General features: G+C 42.4%; 1 protein-coding gene across 1 annotated transcript in view; it reads left to right on the top strand.

Annotated features, from left to right (window-relative positions):
* Window positions 1-24,070, top strand: part of NUDCD1 (NudC domain containing 1) — a 221,423-nt gene that overhangs the window by 32,636 nt on the left and 164,717 nt on the right. The window contains exon 2 of the mRNA XM_040354855.1: window positions 2,258-2,412. Within this exon, the coding sequence (XP_040210789.1) occupies window positions 2,258-2,412 (155 nt within the window). The remainder of the gene's footprint in view (window positions 1-2,257; window positions 2,413-24,070) is intronic.

Below are 24,070 nucleotides of genomic sequence, written 5' to 3'. Positions count from 1 at the left end.
TCATAGACACTGCTACACATGCACCCACACAGGTTCAGCTGGATAGACTATTGTCCTTTTTTCAGCCTTACCTACTATGTAAGAGTATGAGTTAGAGCTGCACGATTAATCGTCAATAATCGTTGTCGCGATCTTTTTACCGTTGCAATTCTTGACACAGGGTTTTGCGATCTTTGGTATGCAAAGAATTTCCTCTCTGCTCTCAGCCAAAAGTCAGTCTGGGCAATCTGCCAAGTTTTAAAAACATTCTTCATCAGTGGAAAGTTAAGTCTAAACATTGTATCACATCAAAGGAATAAAGTTCTGTATGTAAATTGGGGAACGTTTAACTTTTTTGCTAGAAAATTACTTAGAACCCCCAAACATTATATATTTTTTTTAGTAGAGACCCTAGAGAATAAAATGGCGGTTGTTGCAATATTTTATGTTGCACTGTATTTGCGCAGCAGTCTTTTTAAATGCAATTTTTTGGGAAAAAATTACTTTAATGAATTAAAAAAACTAGCCAGTAAAGTTAGCCCATTTTTTTTTTTTTTTTTTGTATAAATGTAAAAGATTTTACGCTGTGAGAGAATCGTTCTCTTCATTCTAAGCAAAAAAATTGTGATTCTCATTTTGGCCAGAATCGTGCAGCTCTAGTATGAGTCATTATTCACTAGTAACTCTAAAAGAGAAGGTATCAGAATCTGTCACCCCTCCCCCCCTCCTTTATACTTGGGTGGATGCAGTATGGGACCGATGCTGCATCTGTTCCCTGGCGTCTCTGCACTGAGATCCGAACCACCGAACATCGCCGATGGCTCTGTTCGACATTCCTGCTGGAAGCCTGATTTTAGCTTTCAGCTGGTGTGCAGCAGTTGGCTGGAAAATGCCTTTCCTTGACTGACTGTACCAGCTGCATTGAATTATTTTTTTTGATTTTTAAGAAATCAATGAGTGGACCGAAGACGGTTTTTCTGTACACTCCTGGAGTTGCTCTTAAAGGGACACTAAAGGCAGAATTTTTTCTTTTTTTTTAAAATGACAAACATGTTATACTTCCCTCCGCTGTGCAGTTTGTTTTGCACAGAGTGTCCCGGATCCATGTCTTCTGGGGTCCCTCGGCGGCTGTCTCGGCTCCTCCTCGCAAAAGCTTTCCACGTTCATGCGAGCTCCCTCGCATGGTGGAAAGCTTTTGCGAGCGCGCTCCCGTGATACATCGGCGGCCATAGCCGCCGACTGTATCACTCGGCCCCGCCCCCCGGCGCGCCGCGTCATCCGCTGTGATTGACAGCAGCGCCAGCCAATGGCTGCGCTGCTATCAATCTGCCCAGCCTAGCCAATCAACGGCCAGGCTGGGACCCGAACAAGATGACAAGCACGCACCCGGGACTTTCAAACGGCGAGGTAAGTAAAACGGGGGCTCGGGGGGTGGTGCTCTCAGATGTTTTTTTACCTTAATGCATGAGATGCATTAAAGGGATGGTTCACCCTAAAAACTACTTTTTTTTTTATTACACTGGCCCCCCACATTACAATACGATTAAGGCTATTATTATTTTTTTGATGCTTTACATACCTTTTGTACAGCATATTCACCCGTTGCGAGTCCCGCGGGAGTGGGCGTTCCTCACATGTCTGTGATTGACATTTTGACCAAAAACGAGCTCCCCCCCCGTCGCGTAAGCCGCGTCACGGTTGGCGAAAGGAGCCGAACGGGCAGTCGGCGCTATACTGCGCATCGCCGTTCGGCTCCTTTCGCCAATCGTGACGCGGCTTACGCGACGGGGGGAGCTCGTTTTTGGTCAAAATGTCAATCACAGACATGTGAGGAACGCCCACTCCCGCGGGACTCGCAACGGGTGAATATGCTGTACAAAGGTATGTACAGCATCAAAAAAATAATAATAGCCTTAATTGTATTGTAATGTGGGGGGCCAGTGTAATAAAAAAAAGTAGTTTTTAGGGTGAACCATCCCTTTAAGGTAAAAAAACTTTTACCTTTACAACCCCTTTAATCAATGAAGGTGAAGATAGAACAAATGCTAATGCAGTGCTATTATTAGAAGAAGTCTTCTATACGTTCACATCCTAATTTGTAGACCCTGCTGGAAACCTGAGCAATGATCGCTTCTCCAATATGTGCTCTAATCCAGCTTCTCGTTTCCTGCAGCTGGCGGGGACTGGACAGCGGGGAATGCTATTATGGGGGATAAGCTGTGACAGTTTCAGACTGGTCAGTGTGTAAAATGTAACTCTCTACCTGTCTGTCTTTCAGCTGTTGCAGAAGTGAAGCTCCGAGATGATCAGTACACGTTGGACCACATGCAGGCATACGGCATGTATAACTACCTTCACAGCAATCCATGGTGCTCTGATAGTGTGTTTTATGTGGACCAACTTGGTAGAATCATGAACCTGGCGGTGACTCTGGTAAGAAATCTTTCACACGCAGATTTTCACATCCCTTTAGGCCTTTTTTCACATGGGCGCCTCTGCCAAGTAGAATCTTTTTTTCTCAGTGGGGGATCTCTCTGCTGATTCCTGCTAAGCAGGCAGATGACCGGTCCGTGTCTTCTCCACTATGCAGAGGGGACACGGACACAGTCCTGCTATCTTCTGAGACAATCAGGTGGAAACGGAATGCCTGTCCATTTTTTATCTAATCCGACGGATGGATGGGAAATGGGACCGCCATCTGTCTGTTTTTGGTGGACAGGATTGGATGGTTGCAGGTGTTGGCGCACATGTGTCCGCTGACATCCGCTGCTCCAAAGAAACTGGAGGGTCTGATCAGTTCCGCCTGGAAAATTGACACAGGGATCTGATCAGACAGCCTGTGTGAAAGAGGCAGAACAAACATTGAGAAAAGTTGGCATCCTAAAGCTTGAATTCCAGCCAAACCTCATTCCTGATTGGAACCCACTGCTGTTAACCCTCACAGTGCCTGAAGACAGCTACTCAGGGCAGTATCTGGTGGCTGTGCAGGGGACATGGCACTGGGGGTTTTGAGCAGATTGTGGAATACACACCAGTAAACCCATCTAATGTGTGTGTGGTGCTGTATCACAAATGGTAAAATAAATTACTAAGCCTCAGCTTTAAAGCAGTTTGTAAACGGGCGATTTAAAGCGGGAGTTCACCCATAAATGCTGTTTTTGCTCTTTTACCCTTAGATGTATGCTCATTTAGTCTAGGGGAATCGGCTAGTTGTTATAAAATCCGAGCATTACTTACCGTTGTAGAGGGCGATCTTCTCCGCCACTTCCGGGTATGGGTCTTCGGGACTGGGCGTTCCTTCTTGATTGACAGTCTTCCGACAGGCTTCCGATGGTCGCATCCATCGCGTCACGAGTAGCCGAAAGAAGCCGAACGTCAGTGCGGCTCTATACTGCGCCTGCGCACCGACGTTCGGCTACTTTCGGAAAATCGTGATGCGATGGATGCGACCGTCGGAAGCCTGTCGGAAGACTGTCAATCAAGAAGGAACGCCCAGTCCCACAGCCCATACCCGGAAGTGGCGGAGAAGATCGCCCTCTACAACGGTAAGTACGGCTTGGATTTTAAAACAACTAGCCGATTCCTAGACTAAATGAGCATACATCTAAGGGTAAAAACAGCATTTTACCGGCGAACCTCCGCTTTAAGAAAAAGAAAAAAAAAAAACTGCAAGGCATGTGCTATAGAGGAATATGCATTGTTCATTTTTCATGTCTGGGGTTTATAATAACTAGTGAAAGTGCACACCAAAATCTAACTAAAATAGCAGTGGGTTACAGCGCTCATGGTGTCTGCGCAAACAATCGATTATAGGGCAAGATTCTATTATAATTAGTGATAGGATAAAACCACAACAGCGGTCTAAACGTCCATGAGTTCATAAGTCCATTTAGGAATCGGTCCAAGCAAAGTGCCATTAGGCTATTGTTGGTGGCTATAAATGGCCAGTGTGGATGGTTACAGTTGCACAGGGCAGCTCTTTAGAAGCGAAACCAGCTCAAAATATGCAAAAGATAAAACAAGAACAAAGGCACTTTTCTTCTTGTTTTACCAAAATCTAACTAAGGGCTCTATCACACGAGCGGATCATTCAGGTTCGTCTGTCAGTTTTTTTAAGCTGACCTGAACGGACACTCCATGTAGGTCTATGGAGCGACGGATGTCAACGATGTCATGTCCGCTGACATCCGCCCTGCTAAATCCAGACTAATGAAAACCATATTTTCCATCTGTCGATCGGATCGGTTGAAAACAGACAGACCCCCCCCCCCCCATAGAGGAGAGCGGAGCTTTGACAGGTCCCTCCTATGCACAGTGAGTGGAGACAGACATGTCATCTGCCAGCTCAGTGGGGATCAACGGATAGATTCCCGCTGAGCAAGCAGTCTGTACATGCACAGCCCCATGTGAAAGAGCCCTTAGGCTAAACATGCTTTCCACCCCCATTCCATAAGACTATTCTATCTACCCAGTGAAAGGATGATGCCTATACTTGCCTATTCTAAAGCCACTCCAGTCTGGTCAGATGACCTTTCCAGCTGTGACTTAAAGGGTTTGTAAAGATAAAAACTTTTTTCCCTAAATAGCTTCCTTTATCTTAGTGCAGTCCTCCTTCACTTACCTCATCCTTCCATTTTGCTTTTAACCACTTAAGGACCGCCTCCTGTAAATATACGTCAGCAGAATGGCACGGCTGGGCAGATGTACGTACCGGTACGTCCTGTACATCTACCCAGCCGTCGGTCCCTGGAGCTGTGGCTGCTGCATCGATCGGGTCATCCCCTTTTATAGGGAGACACAATCAATGACGTCACTCCTACAGCCACACCCCCCTACAGTTGTAAACACGCACTAGGTGAAACATAACTCCTTCAGCGCCCCCTGTGGTTAACTCCCAAACTGCAACTGTCATTTCCACAATAAACAATGCATTTTAAATGCTTTTTTTTTGCTGTGAAAATGACAATGGTCCCAAAAATGTGTCAAAATTGTCCGAAGTGTCCGCCATAATGTCGCAGTCACGAAAAAAATCGCTGATCGCCGCCATTAGTAGTAAAAAATAAATAATTAATAAAAATGCAATAAAACTATCCCCTATTTTGTAAACGCTATAAATTTTGCGCAAACCAACCGATAAACACTTATTGCAATTTTTTTTATTTACCAAAAATATGTAGAAGAATACGTATCGGCCTAAACTGAGGAAAAAATATATATTTTTTTATATATTTTTGGGGGTTATAAATTTTAGCAAAAGTAAAAAAATATTGCATTTTTTTCCAAATTGTCGCTCTATTTTTATTTTATAGCGAAAAAAATAAAAACCGCAGAGGTGATCAAATACCACCAAAAGAAAGCTCTATTTGTGGGAAAAAAAGGACACCAATTTTGTTTGGGAGCCGCGGCGCACGACCGCGCAATTGTCAGTTAAAGCGACGCAGTGCCGATTCGCAAAAAGTTGCCTGGTCCTTTACCTGCATATTGGTCCGGGTTTTAAGTGGTTAATTTGCAGGACTTTCCTCTCACTTCCTGTTTGGCTATGGGACAGGAAGTGAAGAAAAATATCTGCAATGGGACATGGAAGGCGGGGAAAAAAAAATCTGACAGGGGTGATAACCCTCCCTTACATAGGGCTTTGCCAAACTAAATGTTGTCCAGTTAGAGTTTAGATCTACTTTAACAGGTAAAAGCCACTTTAATACTTCCTACACTGGACTTTAGTAAGTACCTAGGCATGGAAAATCTGACTACTTGCTACTGGGCCGAATGCGCTGTACAAGGAGTACCATGCAGCTTTGAATTACACACTGGTTTATTTACCAGTTATTTATGATTTGCCTGCCTTGTTTAATAATGGGTTCACTTTCATATTGTTTTAAATACAGGCTACCATAATCTCTCATTGTGATGACCTGCTCCGTATGCTGCACACTTATTGCTTGGCTTTGTTCATCTTCCCTTCAGGAGTGAGGTTTTACATAACTATCTTGCTTCTCGATTACATCTTGTAAGTTGACAGCTTGAGTGTCTGTTGATCAGATGTTCATTTATACTCTCTGCACTTTAGTAAGGATTCACTGACAGCTTGTGTGCTGTAAATGGAGTTTTTCTTGGCTGTATTTTCTCCTGAGTGTTGCTATTCACATAATCGCATTACAAAACAAGATGTTTGGTGTAGTGCAAGGAAGAGTGGATATCTAAAATGAACACGTAAATGCATGATGATCCTTTTTTGAATTTTTTTTTCTAGTCCATATATTTCCACTGTTGGATTTTCATTATATATTTTTTTAAACCTCAACTCCGCTTTTGTTTAAAAACAAAAGAACCGTGTCTAAATTCTCTCACTGGTAGGGTTCATATTATGCAGTATTACATACATACATATTATACACAGTACAGATTTATGCTGCTCTTACTACAAGATTTAGGCCTGTGTATGGATCTCAAGTAGTGATGAGCTTGGCTGTGTTTTGGACTGGGATGCAAACCCACGTGTTCAAGCCTGCCAGGAAGCTGTCACTTGTACAAGCTACTCATCAATGGCTTGGACATCCCCCTGCTCTGCAGCTGCTTGTATACAAGGAACATGTCAGCCTTGCCAAAGGTCACCAATCTTAGTTCTTTAAAAATGCCTCGTTCTGTCTACACGAGGGGTTGACAAATTTGCTTGGAATCTAGGAGCCAGCTAAAAAAAGTTAGGAGCCAGAAAACGCGCCCCGTCCCGACGAGCTTGCGCGCAGAAGCGAACACATACGTGAGCAGCGCCCGCATATGTAAACGGTGTTCAAACCACACGTGTGAGGTATCGCCGCGATTGGTAGAGCGAGAGCAATAATTCTAGCCCTAGACCTCCTCTGTAACTCAAAACATGCAACCTGTAGAATTTTTAAACAACGCCTATGGAGATTTTAAAGGGTAAATGTTTGTCGCCATTCCACGAGCGGACGTCATTTTGAAGTGTGACATGTTGGGTATCAATTTACTCGGTGTAACATTATCTTTCATAATATTAAAAAAAAAATGGGGATAACTTTACTGTTGTCTTATTTTTTTAATTAAAAAAAAGTGTAATTTTTTAAAGTGCGCTTGTAAGACCGCTGCGCAAATACGGCGTGACAGAAAGTATTGCAACGATCGCCATTTTATTCTCTAGGGTGTTAGGATAAAAAATATATATAATGTTTTGGGGTTCTAATTAGAGGGAAGAAGATGGCAGTGAAAAATTACATTAGAATTACTGTTTAACTTGTAATGCTTAACTTGTAATACCAACAGCCACCACCAGATGGCGCAAGCCAAGTCGCCAGGACCCTATTTCTAGTCGCCATGGCGACCTGGCGACCAGGATTTGTTGAGCCCTGGTCTACACTCTTAGAGCCGGTCTTGTACGGTTACTGGTTTCCTCCTGAAAAAATCTTAACCTCTCCCAAGTATTTTCCCAAGAAATATCCAGTAGAAGTGGGTTTCCCTAGAAGAGTGGGATATAGCAGTTGTGAACCCAGCCATTTGCTGGTCAAAGACTCTGTGAGTAAGACTAAAACCCCTTTCTAAGGACTATGCAGGCTTCGCCATGCAAGCAGCCTTTGAAACCATGTCCATCTGACAAAATCTAGCTATAATGTCTTGGGATGGAGCTCTTGTCTGTGGCCATGCACTATTGTGTGGACAGGTACCCTTTTGCATTATTTTCTGGGAACAAAATCCCAGCGGGTAAACCTCCTACTCCTAAAACAGAAAAGGGTTTTCTTCAGGTTTCCAGGTCCAAACGCCAAGCCTGGCACTCAATTCTGGGACCTCCGCACTACCAGAATGCATATGCAACATTACCAATTTGTGGCGATTTTCCTTTGGACCTTCTCTTGGGTTTCCACAAAGGTGCTAGCCCCTGTACTTGCTCTGCTCTTAGGGCATCCTCTTGGGGAGATATCTGGATGACCTTCTAAAAAGCACAATCCGCTCTTTTAGCCAATGTCTGATGTACACACCCTACAGATCTTCTGGTGGATCCTAAATCTCCAGAAATTCATGCTGGATCTGACTCGTCGCTTGGTGTATCTGGGCCTTGTTTTCAATATGATCCTGTCCAGGGCTTTCTTCTCCCAGGCAAACTCTGTTCTCTCCTCCATATTTGGACTATACAGTCTAGGAACCACCTGACTGCCTTCCTTTATTTGACAGATTTGGTCCTGATGGTAGCCTCCTTCAAGGCAAGTCCCATATGCCTAGTTTAATTACAGACTGTTCCATATTTTGACAACTTGGGACACGTGGGTCCATTTTCTGGATCATCCCATACATTTAACCAGGCCAGCCTTGGTATGGTGTATCTCCAGTCTAACACTGTATCAAGAAAACAATCTTTCCTCCCCAATGGTCTGGAGGGTAGAGAGGAGTCATAGATACCCTTTCAGTGCAGGGGACCTGATTGTTGGCGTAAGCTAGACTCCTGACCAGTATTCTGGAAAGGAATGAAAATCGGTTGTTTTCTTAATGTTGGGCTTCTTGGCTGAATATGTAATCTTATTTAAAGTCCCAAAACGCCAATTGGCATCCCCCTTCTCTTTGGCTTCTTGGCTGCAGGGTCACCTGACCAGGATTTAATCACAGTGCCACAGCAGGGGGTTTACATCAACCATCTAGGAGGCAATAGAAGTTGTGCTGCTCAAACAGAAGCAGGCCTGATTCTAAATTGTAAAGACATTTCTGGCCCTAAGCGCAGTGTACATCCCAAGCATGACAAATTTGGCTAGACTTCAGAGAATGGTCTCTTCAACCAGAAGTGTTTTGATCTCTCTTTCACAGGTTGGGAACATTGGATGTGGACCTCCCTACTCTCACGCTCCACAACCAACTGAGCAGGATCCTGTCTTTTCTCGAGTCTGGTCTGGATTAGCGTTTGGTGTTCAGTACCATTTTAAAGGTAAAATCTCAGCCTTAGCCATTCATTTTTCAGAGGCTGCTTGCTCTCGCTCCTCATTCATTACACCTTTATACAGGGTGTCATTCACGTTGTTCGCCAGTGACTTTGTAGTGCCGTCAGTCCCTCAAAGACTGCCGTTTGGGCCTATTAGAAATATTCCTCTGTCTACTTTCTCGCAAGGCTGCCTTTCTTGTTGCTATGACTTTTGCAATTACGAGTCTGAGTTGGCAGCCTTAAAACAAAATTGAGGTTATTTTTTGAAAACTTGCAAGCAGGCAGGCTATTTATCGCAGCAGATGCATGCAATATCTATTCTACAATAAAATACACCCTGCAGCGTTCTGCGGTATGATAACTGAGCTGTGCTTGTGCAGCTTGGCTTACATCAGGGGTCTCCAAACTTTTCAAACATAGGGCCAGTTTATTGTTCTTCAGACTTTAGGAGGGCCAGATTGTGGCCAACAGGGGGCAGAAAATGGCCCAGGACCAGTGAGAATAATTATGGCCTCAGGGTTGGTGGTCAGTAGGAGGAGGAGTAGGACCACTATCAGTAGGAGGAATAGTATCCCATCATTGCTATCCGTAGAAGAAATAGTGCACCCTTGTTGGTGTCAGTGGGAGGAATAGTGCCTCAAATCAGTTGGAGAAATAGTGGCCCGAGGGCCTGGATAAAGGCTAGCAAAGGGCCACAGTTTGAAGACCCCTGGCTTACATCATGGACACAGTCCCTGTGTTCTGTGACTCCTGAGCGTGTGCAGGAGTTGCATCATCCCGCAATGGCCAATGGCCACCAACATAAATAGATTAGATTTCTTAGATTTCCTACTAATCTCCAATGCTGGGTCATCCGCCCCCCTTTTTTTTTTATTTTTTTTTTATTATTTAAACTCCCACTGACCACAGACTGGTCTTCAAACTGTTTGACAGATGGCGAAGTGGCCCTCTTGATTAAAAAATTTGGAGACCCCTCTTCTAAAGACTAAAGACAAATTCTCCAAAGCTCCAAAAGGTGACCATGTTATGCTATCATTTTAGTAACATGTTAAGTTAGTCAGGTTAAATGTAAATACCCATTCCTTGGTAACTGAACATCATTAAATGGTATTCTGCTTGAATCCTGGGGTCTCATTTTTGTTGGAACTATTGGAACGGGTTTATGTGTCTAGTAGTCGCTTACCACAGCTAGACGAGGTTCAGAAGAGCTTTTAGTGTCATTCACATTTTGATTGTTGCTATTTGATTTTTTTTCATCCCCTTGTTAATGTTTGTCTGAACACTATGCTATTGATGTAACCGCTTGCGACTTTGGAAGCTACAGGGTTGAAATGCTCTGCATGTCATTGTTCTGCACTTAGACGTCCATCAGCTCATCTGCAGCCATCGAAAACGGCTACTGCGCCAACTAAGGGCTGGAAAGCATTAATGGTACATGAAAGCCTAGAGGCTCATTACTGCAGCAGCAGAACAAGGTAGGCCATATGGAGGTAGAAAAAAAAAGTGTGATGGAGAAATTATGTAACGTACAGCATCGCGTTCTGCCGCTTGAAATTTTATGGATCTGTTTGCTTGCTTGTTGAGGTTTTTATGCACTTTATTTAAATACCAGATGGAAAGGTGTCAGTGTGGTGCTGAATGTTCAATGTGAATTAGCATTTCTTTAAAAAAAATAAAGTTAAAATAATTTAGAGAAGCAGATCGGCCAACATTAAACTGACTTCTTTTTTTTTTTTTTATACTAGAGATTTAAAGGATAACCTCACTTTTGGGGGGAAAAAAGTACAGAAATAAAAGTGTGTGTGTGTGTGTGTGCATATAGCATATACAATTGGGGCATAGCATATTTGTCATGTAATCAATTAAAAACTAAAATGTATTAATGTTTAAAGCTAAATAATTAACTTAATTTTTAATACATTTAATTAACTTAAAAACGATCTTTCCTTTTCAATCTGTAGCACATACATTTTTTCTGTAAAATGCAATGCAATATGGCAACCTAGAGGCATTCCATAAAACAATTGGTACATGGAACGACCCCAGAAATGTCATTTTTTTTTTTTCTTGTGCGATTGGCTCCCCAATTTTCCCAATCTGCACTAAGATGCAAGTCAAATTTTAGCTATCCTCTGCAACAACAATTTGTTTTGATGAGATACTCTTATGCCCCATACACATGATCGGAAATTCTGACAGCAAAATTCCAATGTGAGCTTTTTGTTAGAAATTCCGACCATGTGTGTGCTCCATCGGACTTTTGCTGTCAGAATTTCCGCCAACAAAAGATTGAGAGCTGGTTCCCAAATTTTTAGACGGGGAAAAAAGTTCTGATCACCTGTAGCAATTATGGCGTGCAAAATTCCGACGCATGCTCAGAAGCATTGACATTTTTTCTGCTCTTTGTAGTGTTGTTCATCACCACGTTCTTGACGGTCGAAAGTTCAGAGAACTTTTCTATGACCGTGTGTTGCATACACAAGCTTGAGTGGCATTCCATCGGAAAAACCATCCAAGGTTTTTCCGACGGAAAATCAGATTGTGTGTATGCGGCATTAGGGCCCATGCACACTGGGCTTAAAAATTGTTGCTTCTACAGGAGTTTTGTGTTTTGCCCGTGGAAGAAGCTCATTGTTACCCTATGTAGCCATGCATACTTTAAGCTCAGCGTTTTAAAGGCAGGAAAAAAACACTTGGTTTGTGTTGAGAGGGGTTTTCTGTCAGAAAAAAAACATTAAACGTGTACAAAAAACGCTCTGTGAGCATATTTTTCTGCCAAAAGACAATGGGCAATTGCTTCTAATGCCGCGTATACACACGCTCGGTTTTCCCCTTAGGTTTTTCCGACGGCATTCTGCTCAAGCTTGTCTTGCATACACACGGTCACACCAAATTCCGTCTCTCAAGAACATAGAGAACCTGCTCTCAAATTTTTGCTGGTGGAAATTCCGACAAAGTCCGATGGAGCATACACACGGTCAGGGTTCCCATCCACATCTGACTTTTTCCGATAGGAAACCCGATCGTGTGTATGCAGCATAAGCGAATGCAGCCACTGCCACTCATTAGCGCATTGCAAGTGCATCAGTTGATGATGAAAAAGTAGACGCAGAATCGGTATCTAAAATACGCAGGGGATTTCCCCGCTGAGCAGGCAGATGAGAGGTCCGTGTTCGCTCTGAAGTGCAGAGTGGACCCGGACAAAGCCCCACTGCTCTCTAGGTGGCTGTCAGATGGAAACGGACTGGTAGTCCGTTTCTATTAGACTGTCAACCGATCCGCTGTATTTGGCGGAAAGCATTGGAACATATGCCAGCGGATGTCAGCGGACACATCCGCCGCTCCATAGAGAGGTATGGCTGGACAGATTAGTTCCGCCTGAAAAACTGACAGGCGGACCTGATTGAACAGCCTGTGTGAAACCGGCCAAAGTGGAATAAACTAATTTTCTTTCATCAGGCCCAGTTGACACCATAGAAATGCAGTCCAGATGTGTTCCAGATGCTTTTCGACTTTTTAATTTTAATAGCATGAATTTAAATGAATATTCATTTATATTCGGCCATTATTGGCACCTAGAAAAATGCATCCCCTTAAGTTCTATGTATGTCTTCACACTGGTTCCTTGTGCTTCCGTTGTGGGGTTATAAACCCTACTTGCTGTGTTTTTGGTCTGATAAAAAAAAATTGCTCCAAAAACGCACATTTCCATTGAAATGCATTGAAAACGCAGCAAGGGGGTTCTTCCCGTCCACGGGTCAATAAACAAATCCTATTTACTCGCAGGGTAAATGGTGGCCTCTCGTTTCACAATCTCAATGCTTATTACGTTGCTTCTAATCTAGCATCTATTTCTTACATGCATGAGACCCATCACCTTCCCTTATGGGCTACCAAAGACTTGATAGATTCACACCCTATACCGTTGTCTTCCTTACCTTGGCTTTCTCCTTCCTCCCGCCCAAAAGATATAAGCCCTTCTATGTCACACACATTCCACTTTTGGGTTTCAATTAAATACTCGGCAGGTTTGATCTCACCACATCTACCTCTCTTAAGCCCCACACACACTATTAGATTTTCTGCAGATTTTTGTATTCAGATTTACGAAAACCTTGTAGTGCAAGGGCCTGCCTGATTGTATACAAATTGAAACTCTTAAGGTCTGACCTCCATGGTTTTGGTAAATCTGAAGACAAAAATCTAATGGCGTGTATGGGGCTTTACACTTCTTAAAGGGGTTGTAAAGGTTTGTTTTTTATTTTCTAAATAGGTTCCTTTAAGCTGGTGCATTGTTGGTTCACTTACCTTTTTCCTTCCATTTCCCTTCTAAATGTTTTTTTCTTTGTCTGAATTTCTCTCTTCCTGTTTCTCCTCAGTAAGCTTGCCCCCATCATCCGAGCCGTTCTGGCTGGGGGTTTGTCAGTCAGAACAGCTTACTGAGGAGGAACAGGAAGTGAGAAATTCAGACAAAGAAAACGAAGGAAAAGGTGAGTGAACCAACAATGCACTAGCTTAAAGCAACCTATTTAGAAAATAAAAAACAAACCTTTACAACCCCCTTTTAAATTGCCCTTTATTTCCTCTTGGCATGGACAACCCTGGCCAGTTTGAATGGTGGACAGAACAGGTTTTCAGACATTCACTCTTTATTAACCCCAGTTAGAATCGTATCCTTCGGTGCCCTTTGTTCCTCACACAAACTACCGCTACGGGAACATTTTTGATATCTTTAACTCCATCATTTTATTCAGAGGTCCCACATGACACCCTACCTTCTTTCAGCCTTCGAGAGCATTTGTAGGTCACGCCCGCATTCCACAGGTATTATCTCCTTGATATACTCTTCATTTATATCCTCTAGGAAACCTCCAATGCGCCCTTTCCAACAACATTAGGAACGTGAACTATTGGTGGAGCTGGAACCGACGGACTGGCAGATTCTGCTCCAAGCTGCTTCTAACAGCTCCAGAAATGTAGTCACTCTAGAAAATGCCTATGAGGCCATTTATCAATGGTATTATATGCCTGCACACCTGGCACAAATAATTCCTCAATATTCACCAACCTGCTTATGCGGATGTTCCCAGTCGGGCACAATGTCTCTCATATCTGGTGGTTCTGCCCCAGGGCGCCTAGACTATGGATCCGGGTTTACGCACTTTTACGAACATTACTTCACTTAAATGTAAAGAAAAACCTTGTGAAGCTCTTCTATTCAAACCTATAGAATCCTTATTACGAACGCACGCTGGCAACGCACCTCTTTGTCGCAATTAAATTAACTATAACGAAAGCATGGAAAATTTCTGCAGTGGTAAAACATTGCATGAACAATATTATGGTGAATGAAAAGATAGCTATACTCTGATTCCCACGACCAGTTTCTACGAGTCTGGCAACCCTAGATATCCTATGCTCACCCATCACGCTTTGCCCAAACACTACTGACGCTATGATATTTTTAGAAACATTGCCCTCTGAGACCACCCTATTTTCTTTCTCTCCTTACTTTACTTTCCTTTCCCTTTACAACATTCTCATCCTTTTTCTCTTTAGCTGAAGAAGTACTCCTTACACTATATCTCTCTCTTTATTTTTATTATTATTATTATTATTATTATTCAGGATTTATATAGCGCCAACAGTTTGCGCAGCACTTTACAACATGAGGGCAAACAGTACAGTTACAATACAATTCAATACAGGAGAAATCAGAGGGCCCTGCCTGTTAGATCTTTCAATATAGGAATAATAATTCAGTGTCTCGCTCTATAGTTTTGAGGCTTGGTCGCCTCTAACCTTTTTTGTTTTTACTTGTTATTGTTTTTTACAGATTGTTATACCTTTTTTCAAAGAACACTTGAACATTACCTTGCTTGGGGTCCTTTCACACCAGCGGATCGTATGTCCGTATTTCATCCATCCGTTTTCGGATGAAATCCGGACATGCATGTATCCCTACTGATGAACATCCGCTGACACCCGATCTCATCCGTGTCCGCTATACTCCGATTCTGCAGACGGAGGAAAATCCTGTTTTTTTCCATCCGTCTGTGGATCAGATGAACATGGACAGACGGTCCGCGTTCATCCGATTCCCCCCCATAGAGGAGAGCGGAGATCTGACAGGGCTGTGCAGGGGCCGCCCTGTCATCTGCCAGCTCAACGAAGCGATCCTCGCTGAGCAAGCAGATGAGAAAGGTACAGATCCTCATGGGATCCATACATGCGAAAGGGCCTTTACAGTGGTTTAGCTTACCTAGTGTATTTTACACACTGTAATTGCTTTTCTCTTCACTTTGGATTTGAACCCCGTGTCTCATGCTATGTGTTTTTTTTTTTTGTGTGTCCGTACTCACGAGTGTATGTAAAGCGGGGTATGCTTGTAAAACCTAAACAGAGGTGCAACTTGATCTTCAATCATATCCTCCCAAGTCACAGGAGCATTGCATCTATAACCAGCCCTGAGCAGGTTCCGTGGCTCACGATATAAAGAAAGAAACACGTTCTGACATCTTGCTATGACCGGAGTTCTTCCTTTTAGAATGCAGAAGCTGCAGAAATACTGTACATGGTATATTATTGTCAGTGCCCTCTGATGACAAATCCAGGAATCTAGCCAAGAACAGCTGCTGGTTGAGAAAATCCTTTAGAGGACGAAAAAATGAAAATCTTGACTTTATTCTGTTAAAGATTTGACATATGTCAAGTATATGTTAATTTTTTACAGTCCTCTGATGTAACCCCTTTAGGGCTTTGGTAATAAATAAACTATAGGACACATTTAATTCATGATGATGGCTCTCCTTCCAGATCCCTCCAAACCCCTACTCATGCATTTCTTTCACAATAAATAAGATTTTATTTCTGTGACATGTTTTCTGCCATGTTTAAACTTTTCATGCTTCAGTCGTCTATTATGGCTGCTTGCTTGTTTAACCACTTCAATACTGTCCCTTTCACCCCCTTCCTTCCCAGGTCTGCTTTCTGCGCTGTTGCAATTTTGAATGACAATTGCAATCACATTTGAATGACAATTACATGGTCATGCAACACTACATGAAATAAAAAAAAAAAAAATCCCGCACAAATTGAGCTTTCTTTTGGCTGTATAAAGGGATGAGCCGGTTCGGTTCGCGGCAGATCATGTGAACAGGCAAAAAATGTAAGTCTATGGGACACGAACGTGAAAAATCAAAAGTGATAATTTAAAGGTTAATATGCAAAAATTTTTTTTCCGGGAGCAGTGATTTTAATAAATGCTTAAAATGAAACAAAAATGAAATATCCCTTTTAAATTTCGTACCTGGGGGGTGTCCACAGTATAAACACAAGAACAGGAAGCGCCTCTGGGTGCAGACTGTATAAAAAGTTGAATCAAATGGAAAGGTTTGTAAAAACCACTCACATTTAAGTGGTAAGTTTTGTGAATGATAAGGTCCCAAAACAACCAGGGTCATCAGTGCTATCTGTCTCTATGGAGCCGATGGATGTGCTGCCTCTGCAGCCACTAGATGGAATACAGCCGGCAGCAGTGGATGAACATCAGAGCGAGGCTTGAGGAGCAGACTGTAATCCAGGAGAGGAGATGCCACTGGAATCAGAGGCGTCCCTAGGGGGGGGGGGCAGAGGGGGCCCTGCCCCCCCCCCCCAACATCATTCTGTGCCCCACCATGTGCCCCCCCGTCCGTACTCTATTCGCTGCGGGATCCGGGATTGTGCTGCGCGCGGCTCGGTACTCTCCATGTTCCGTGTGTACCGGCCATTGAGTAGAGGGAAATTCTGCTTTCAAGCCTTCTGGATGTCTGCTTTTCCGGTAGGTCCTGTGAGGATGTACATGCTGAAGAGTCGTTTGCTCTGGCTGGTGTGTTTGGAGACAATCTTTTAAAGGCCCTGGCTGGGTTTGGCCACAAGCATTCTATTGTTATATATCTGGTAAGAGTCCCCCCTATATGGTGATATCTATCGGTGGCGGCTTTCCCTTGGTGTGCTTATCATTCGTTTCATCCGCGGTACATCACCATATGCTGTATATTTATTTATTTTCATGCCCCCTGATCTCGTATCTATCCATACAATTGGAGGAATACCATCCGGACTATCAGTGGCAGTTTCTGATAAAGACCCTTGCTGGGGGTTTCCAGCTGCAAGCCTTGTTTGCTTGCCCTTCTGGTAAGCGCATAGACATTCATTCATCTATTGCACCGGTGGAGGATTTTTGTTTGCCAGTCACGTTTACACTTTTATTCATCAATTCACTCACCTGATTTGAACTTTCACTACATTTTTTCATCTTTGGTTCTTTGGACACTTTTGGACACTATTTATATCTATATTAATTTATTAATCAAATTGATAATTTATACTCACTTATGGTTAGCGCAACTTATTTTTTCCGTTTTTGATTGTATATTGTGTGTATATCACAATTTTTGTTGCAGCTCATTTATTTTCTGTTTCACTTAGTTAGTTAGCGCAGTATCACATTTTCTTTTGTTCATTTGTAGTGGTATTCACTTTTTTTTACATTTTTTTTTTTTTATCTATCTACCTTTGTTTTTCTTGTAAACCTTCTCAAATGAAATAATCTTTCAATTCGTTACACAGCAGGGTATCATAAAAAATTGCCTGGTCATAAAGGGGGGTAAATCTCCCGTATTACCTGGTCATAAAGGGGGTTAAAATCAAAGATGTCAATGCACTGGATACACAGGGCATGCATGCAATCGGGGAATCAAAAATTATTGTACATGCCCAGTAATGGATTTGTCACTGTAAATCTAATCTCAAGCGGCTATTAATTCTTAGGCCTCGTGGGCCAGATTCACAGCAGAGATACGACGAAGTATCTCAGATACTCAGTCGTATCTCTCAGAGTATCTATGCGACTGATTCATAGAATCAATTACGCATAGATAGCCCTTAGATCCGACAGGTGTAATTGTTTTACACTGTCGGATCTTAGGATGCAATACCGCGGCCGCCGCTGGATGGAGTTCGCGTCGTATTCCAGCGTCGGGTATGCAAATGAGTTTTTACGGCAATCCACGACGGTTTTTCGCGTTCGGTACGTCATCGGTAGTCTAGTTTCCCGTCGCAATTTTAGTCGTCGTTTTACCTGCCCTAACTTTACACAGCCCATGTTAAAGTATGGCCGTCGTTCCCGCGTCGAAATTTTAATTATTTTTTTTCTTGCGTAAGACGTCCGGGAATAAGAAAGTACGCTACGCACGTCGCCGATCGAAAAAATTACGTCACTTTGTGCAAAGCACGGCGGGAATTTCAAAACGGAGCATGCGCAGTAGGTCCGGCGCAGGAGCGCGCCTAATTTAAATGGCACACGCCCCTTTGAATTACGCGGGCTTACGCCGGCGTAAGTTTTCACGCAAGTGCTTGGTGAATCAGGCACTTGCGATGAAAACTTGCGGCGGTGTAACGTATCTACGATACGTTACGCCGCCGCAGTTCTATGTGAATCTGGCCCCATGTGCCTGAGTGGTTTGGCCCAGCGTTCAGACAAACTGCCAATAGCCATTTAAAATCTATGACCGGCTGGAATACTTGGCTGCTTGATGTTGTACCGAATGGTATTGGTGTTTAGGGCCGTATGCGTTTTATGGTCGTATGCCTCAAACACACAAATTCAGTATTTGGTTCATGCTTCCAAGATCAAATAAGATGCTAGACACAAGTAGCACTCAGCACAGCGTCCTCCTGTGTCCAGCCACTGTGTATTTCAGCCTGTCATGAAATTTGGTTGCTGGCAGCAGGGCTGGACACTGTACCTATGCCTCCCCGATGCCAGAAAACTACGGGATCTGACTCTGATGAGCCAAACCACCCATGGGCATTAATCTGAACTTGGATGCCAAACCCCTCCATGTGTGTATTGTTTTTTTAGTTAGTTTTTTTTTTTTTTTGTCCTCCCAAGGTTGACGTACTCCGAGTGTTTTTTTTTTTTTTTTTGCAGCTTTAGTGATCATAGCTTTAAATATATGTATTTCAACTGTAGGTTTAGCTGTTTACCTGGACTTCAGCTTTAAAATACTGTATTCTGTTCTGAAAAGTTCCTAATTATTTGTAGTCTTATTACTTTAGTGCATTTACTGCATTCCCTTGCTCTCGGTAGAAACATCTGTTTTCTTTTGTTGGCCCAGAGGCATGAGCACAGCAAGACAAAATGATACTATGCAGACAGATACATTTCAAATAGTATATTCTTCTTCTACTATTTGACAACAAACCAGAAAGGGGCAAAAGAATATTGGGCATGGGCGATCTCGACTATCGGAAAATATTGATTGATCTTTCTTCAAAGCTTTGCTGGAAGGGGGAAGTATGAGCACATTGTATGAGTATATAAAGAACCAATATAGTAAATACAGTGGAGAATAGTTTTAATACTTTTAATGGACGAAAAAGGGTAAAATTATTGAAAAATTTATCCACAGGAACTAGAAAAATGTGTCTGTCCAAAAATATATAAAGGTTCATTTTGTTTTTGTTCTATACTCTACTCCATTGACCTGATTTTGTTCATGTGCTTTTTACTCCAGAACTGTCTTTATTTTTTTATTTTTTTTGTGTGCTTTTACTCCACGGGCGTGTCTTTTGTGTGCTTTTACTCCCATGGGCGTGTCTTTTGTGTGCTTTTACTCCCATGGGCGTGTCTTTTGTGTGCTTTTACTCCCATGGGCGTGTCTTTTGTGTGCTTTTACTCCCATGGGCGTGTCTTTTGTGTGCTTTTACTCCACGGGCGTGTCTTTTTTGTGTGCTTTTACTCCCACTGGCGTGTCTTTTTTGTGTGCTTTTACTTCACGGGTGTTTCTTCTTTTGTGTCTTCGTACTTAACAGACATCACCTTTTTTTTTTTTTTTTTTGTGCGCTCAAACTCCACAGAAACTGTATTATACATGCATTATCATTAAATTCTATGGCCATCAAAACTCTAGTAGGGGAACAAAAAAAAAAAATTAATGGACCTGTGCTATTTTTAAAAACGTGCTGCAGTGGACAGGTGCCAACTGGCAAACCTCTATAGCATTGTCTTTTGATGACTTGTTTTGGCATAATATGACACTCGCATTTAAAAATACAAATGTGGCACAAATGTAATACTACCATTGGTTGTGCTCTCAACCAAACTGTCAAACCATCCAATGGCTGGTGTCATAACGGATCACATGTACAGCATCATGGCAGCTGTAGATTAAACGGAGGCCAAGATGACCACTTCCTTGGCTGAAAACAATAGGAGGGTTTACTTCCACTTTAAGGCAGGTCATACTTTAACCACTCAACCACCGGTGGAAGGAAATAAATTGCTTGATTTTTCCCCCATCAACATATTCAGTGTTGATGGGGGAATCCCTCCCGTGGAGCTTTTGTATTCTGACAGCTGTCAAAATACAAATATCATATACATATAGCCAACGGCTGTGATCAAACGGAAAAAAAAAAAAGACAGGATAGATCACCTTCAGTACAACCAGCCTGCCCATACATGGCTTAAAAATGGGCCCTTATTTTATTATTAAGTGTCCTTATTTCTTCTGAGAAATCCTTACTTCCTGTTCTTCTGTCTGTAACTCAACACCGTAATGCGAGGCTATCTTCCTGGTGTGGAGATAGCCTCTTGAGGGGGGAGGGGGCGAGCAGGAGTGTCAGGACGCCCACTAACACACAGCTCATTTCTCTATCTGCAAAGTAGAGAGTGTCCTGACTTGCCTGCTTGCCCCCTCCCCCCTCAAGAGGCTTTCTCCACACCAGGGAGAAAGCCTCGCATTACGGTGTTGTTAGACAGAAGAACAGGAAGTGAGGATTTCTCAGAAGAAATAAGGACATTTAAAAGCAAAATGGAAGGATGAGGTAAATGAAGGAGGACTGCACTGAGGTAAAGGAAGATATTTAGGGGGAAAAAAAATCCTTTACAACCCCTTTTAATGCATAGATTGCATTAAGGTGAATTTTTTTTCCCCTTTACAACTCCTTTAGACCCCTTTTTACACTGAGGAGTTTTTCAGGCGGTACAGCGCTAAAAATAGCGCTGCTATACCGCCTGAAAAACTCCTTCACTGCCTACCCAATGTGAAAACCGGAGGGCTTTCACACTGAGGCGATGCGCTGTCGGGAGAGAAAAAAATCTCCTGCCAGCAGCACGGGCGGTATTAACCCTTTATCGGCTGCTAGCAGGGGTTAATACCGCACCGCTAGCGGACGGTTCCTGTGGCAATCTCGGCGGCTCCCGCTCCAATGTGAAAGGGGCCTTAAGCTATGGGAATGCAAAAAAGGAAAATCGACTTAAGTTATTTTCAAATTAAATAATAGAATTGTTTAAGACAAAGAAAGTTTTGAGGTTTTTGCATTTTTGGTAAAAAAAATAAAACGTAATACTACATTTCCAGCTTGAAATGTCCTAAAACTGTCTATTCATATTTCAAGGATGACAGACTGACAAGAGAGGTTAGAGTCAGCCGCTGGTGACAGTCGCTGTTTGTGCATGTCCCTGGAAAATGTACTTGTATGGAACTTCTAACTATTCGTTATGTAATGATCTGTCGATGATCCCTGTGCTATGACTTATTGATTCACTGCTGTCTCAAGGCTGGTTTGTCTTGTGTAACCCAAGAACACAAATGGATGAGTTGCAGCTTGATATTCTTTGGATGTGGTGGATGCAATTTTTGTTTTTTAACCTAAAAAGGACAGAAAAATACCTACGTATCCTATCAGAAATCCTGTGCCCATGTTACTTCTTATGCACGGACCTGAAGTCTCAAACAGTCCATCGCAATTCTCCTCTGAAGATTACAGAACATCTACCTCCAATAATGGAGATGAGAGGGGTATGTTTCTGTAGTCCTAACACACTTCCAGTTTGCGCCTTCATAGAAACAAGTGTGAATGGAAATTGTCACCCTAGGACAGGAAGTGTTTTATTTGTACAATTACCAAGTGGCGCTTTCGTCGTTTTCGGCGTAGAATATGCAAATTACCTAGATACGCCGATTCACAAACTTACATGCGCTCGGCGGAATTTTTTACGTCGTTTGCGTAAGGCTTTTCCGGCGTAACGTTGCTCCTGCTTCTATGAGGCGTACGCAATGTTAAGTATGGACGTCGTTCTCGGGTCGAATTTTGAATTTTTTACGTCGTTTGTGCAAGTCGTTCGCGAATAGGGCTTTGCGTAAATTACGTCCACGTCGAAAGCATTGACGATTTGCGGCGGAATTTCGAGCATGCGCACTGGGATTCTTTCATGAACGGCGCATGCGCCGTTCGGTAAAGACGTCATTTACGTGGGGTCATGTTTTATTTACATAGAACACGCCCACCTCTTGCAAATTTGAATTTGGCGCGCTTACGCCGGCTGATTTACGATACGCCGCCGCAACTTACGGAGCAAGTGCTTTGTGAATACTGCACTTGCCCGTCTAAGTTGCGGCGGCGTAGCGTAAATAACATACGCTACGCCCGCACAAACTTACGGCGGGCTACTTGAATCTAGCCCATAGTGTATAGAAAAGAATCGCTCCCTTTTAAAATAATAACATTTTGTTGCTTTGCAGCCAGAAATTAAGACAGGTTTTTGTTTTTATCCAGCAGTATTCACGTAGTGCAACTTATAACATTCAAGTAAAAGATATAGGGCTGCAACTATCGATTATTTTCATAATCGAATAGTTGGCCGATTTATTGTTTCGATTAATCGGATAATAGCCAAAAAAAAAAATTGGGCCAATTTGTTGTGCAGATTACAAAACACAAATTTCCGCAAAAACACATTACATGCTTTTCTGCAGCTTCTCCATTGAAGTATATTGAACCAAAAAAGACAAAATAGCACAGTTTTGCGTTAAAAAGTCCTTGCCCTTTCCAAATACGCAGCAGCTGAAAAAAAATCATGGATGTGAGCGTGTCCCATAGGAAAACATGTAAATGAACTGTAGTGTGTTTCTACAAAAAGCACCAAAAAACTGAGGTGTGAACCCGGCCTGAGATGTTTAGTAACATAATGGGGTTAAAAAAACAAAAATAAGTAAAAAAAGAGCAAATAATCGCTACTGTAAGGGGTTCATTTTTTTACTGTGGGACAGTGAAAGTAATATTTACAGTAGCGATTTGCTTTTTTGTACTATAAAGGGCTAATTTTAGTTTTTTTAACCCCATTATGTTACTGGCCGATTAATCGATTATACAAATTGTAATCGATTAATTTCATAATCGATTAGTTGTCGATTAATCGATTTAGTTGTTTCAGCCCTAAAAAGATATAACACCAACATGCCATAAATAAATAAAAAAGGAATCCCTGAGTTGGGAAAAGGGATCACCCCTTCTAAAAATGACTTGTAAACTCAATCAAGTGTAGCTAATCGCCTGCTCAATAGCACACAAAGCCATTTGATTTTTTAGAAATGCCCAGCTGTGGTAATTTGTATTAGCTCAGCATGAAAATGGCTTTCCTGGAGCATTTCAGTCCCTGGTTGTGCAACTGAAGCAAACAATCTATGGCTGGCAAAGCACCGTGATAAAGTTGTGGACAGGCACAAGTCAGGAGATGGATACAAAAAAAGTAAAGTCTATTATTAAGAAGTGGGAGGTATTTGGTACAACACAGACCCTCCCTGGATCAGGACGTCACGCCTAACTGGATGGAACAGCCAGAAGGAAAATGGTCAGAGAGAATACCAAGAGGCCTTCAGCAACTCTGAAGCAGTTGCAGAAATGTATGACAAAGAGTGGTCATTGTGTGCAACAATTTCACAAATTCTCCACCAATGTGTGTTGTATGGGAGGGTTGAAATAAATAAAGCCACTTTTTTAACCACTTAAAGTGGTTGAGAAGGTTCATGTTTTTTCATTTTAATGCATCCTATGCATTAAGGTGAAAAAACTTCTGTACTTGCCAACACCCTAGAGAATAAAATGGCGGTCGTTGCAATACTTTTTGTCACAACGTATTTGCGCAGCGATCTTACAAGACCCCTTTTTCGGGAAAAAAAAAAAAAATAATAATTCTAAAATAAGACAACAGTAAAGTTAGCCCAATTATATTTTTTCTTTTAAATGTGAAAGATAATGTTACGCAGAGTAAATTGATACCCAACATGTCACGCTTTAAAGTTGTGCCCGCTCGTGGAATGGCGTCAAACTTTTACCCTTAAAAAC

This window comes from Rana temporaria, chromosome 5, assembly GCF_905171775.1.
Source record: "Rana temporaria chromosome 5, aRanTem1.1, whole genome shotgun sequence".
Lineage (NCBI taxonomy): Eukaryota > Metazoa > Chordata > Amphibia > Anura > Ranidae > Rana > Rana temporaria.
This window is presented reverse-complemented; position numbering and strand designations above follow the sequence as displayed.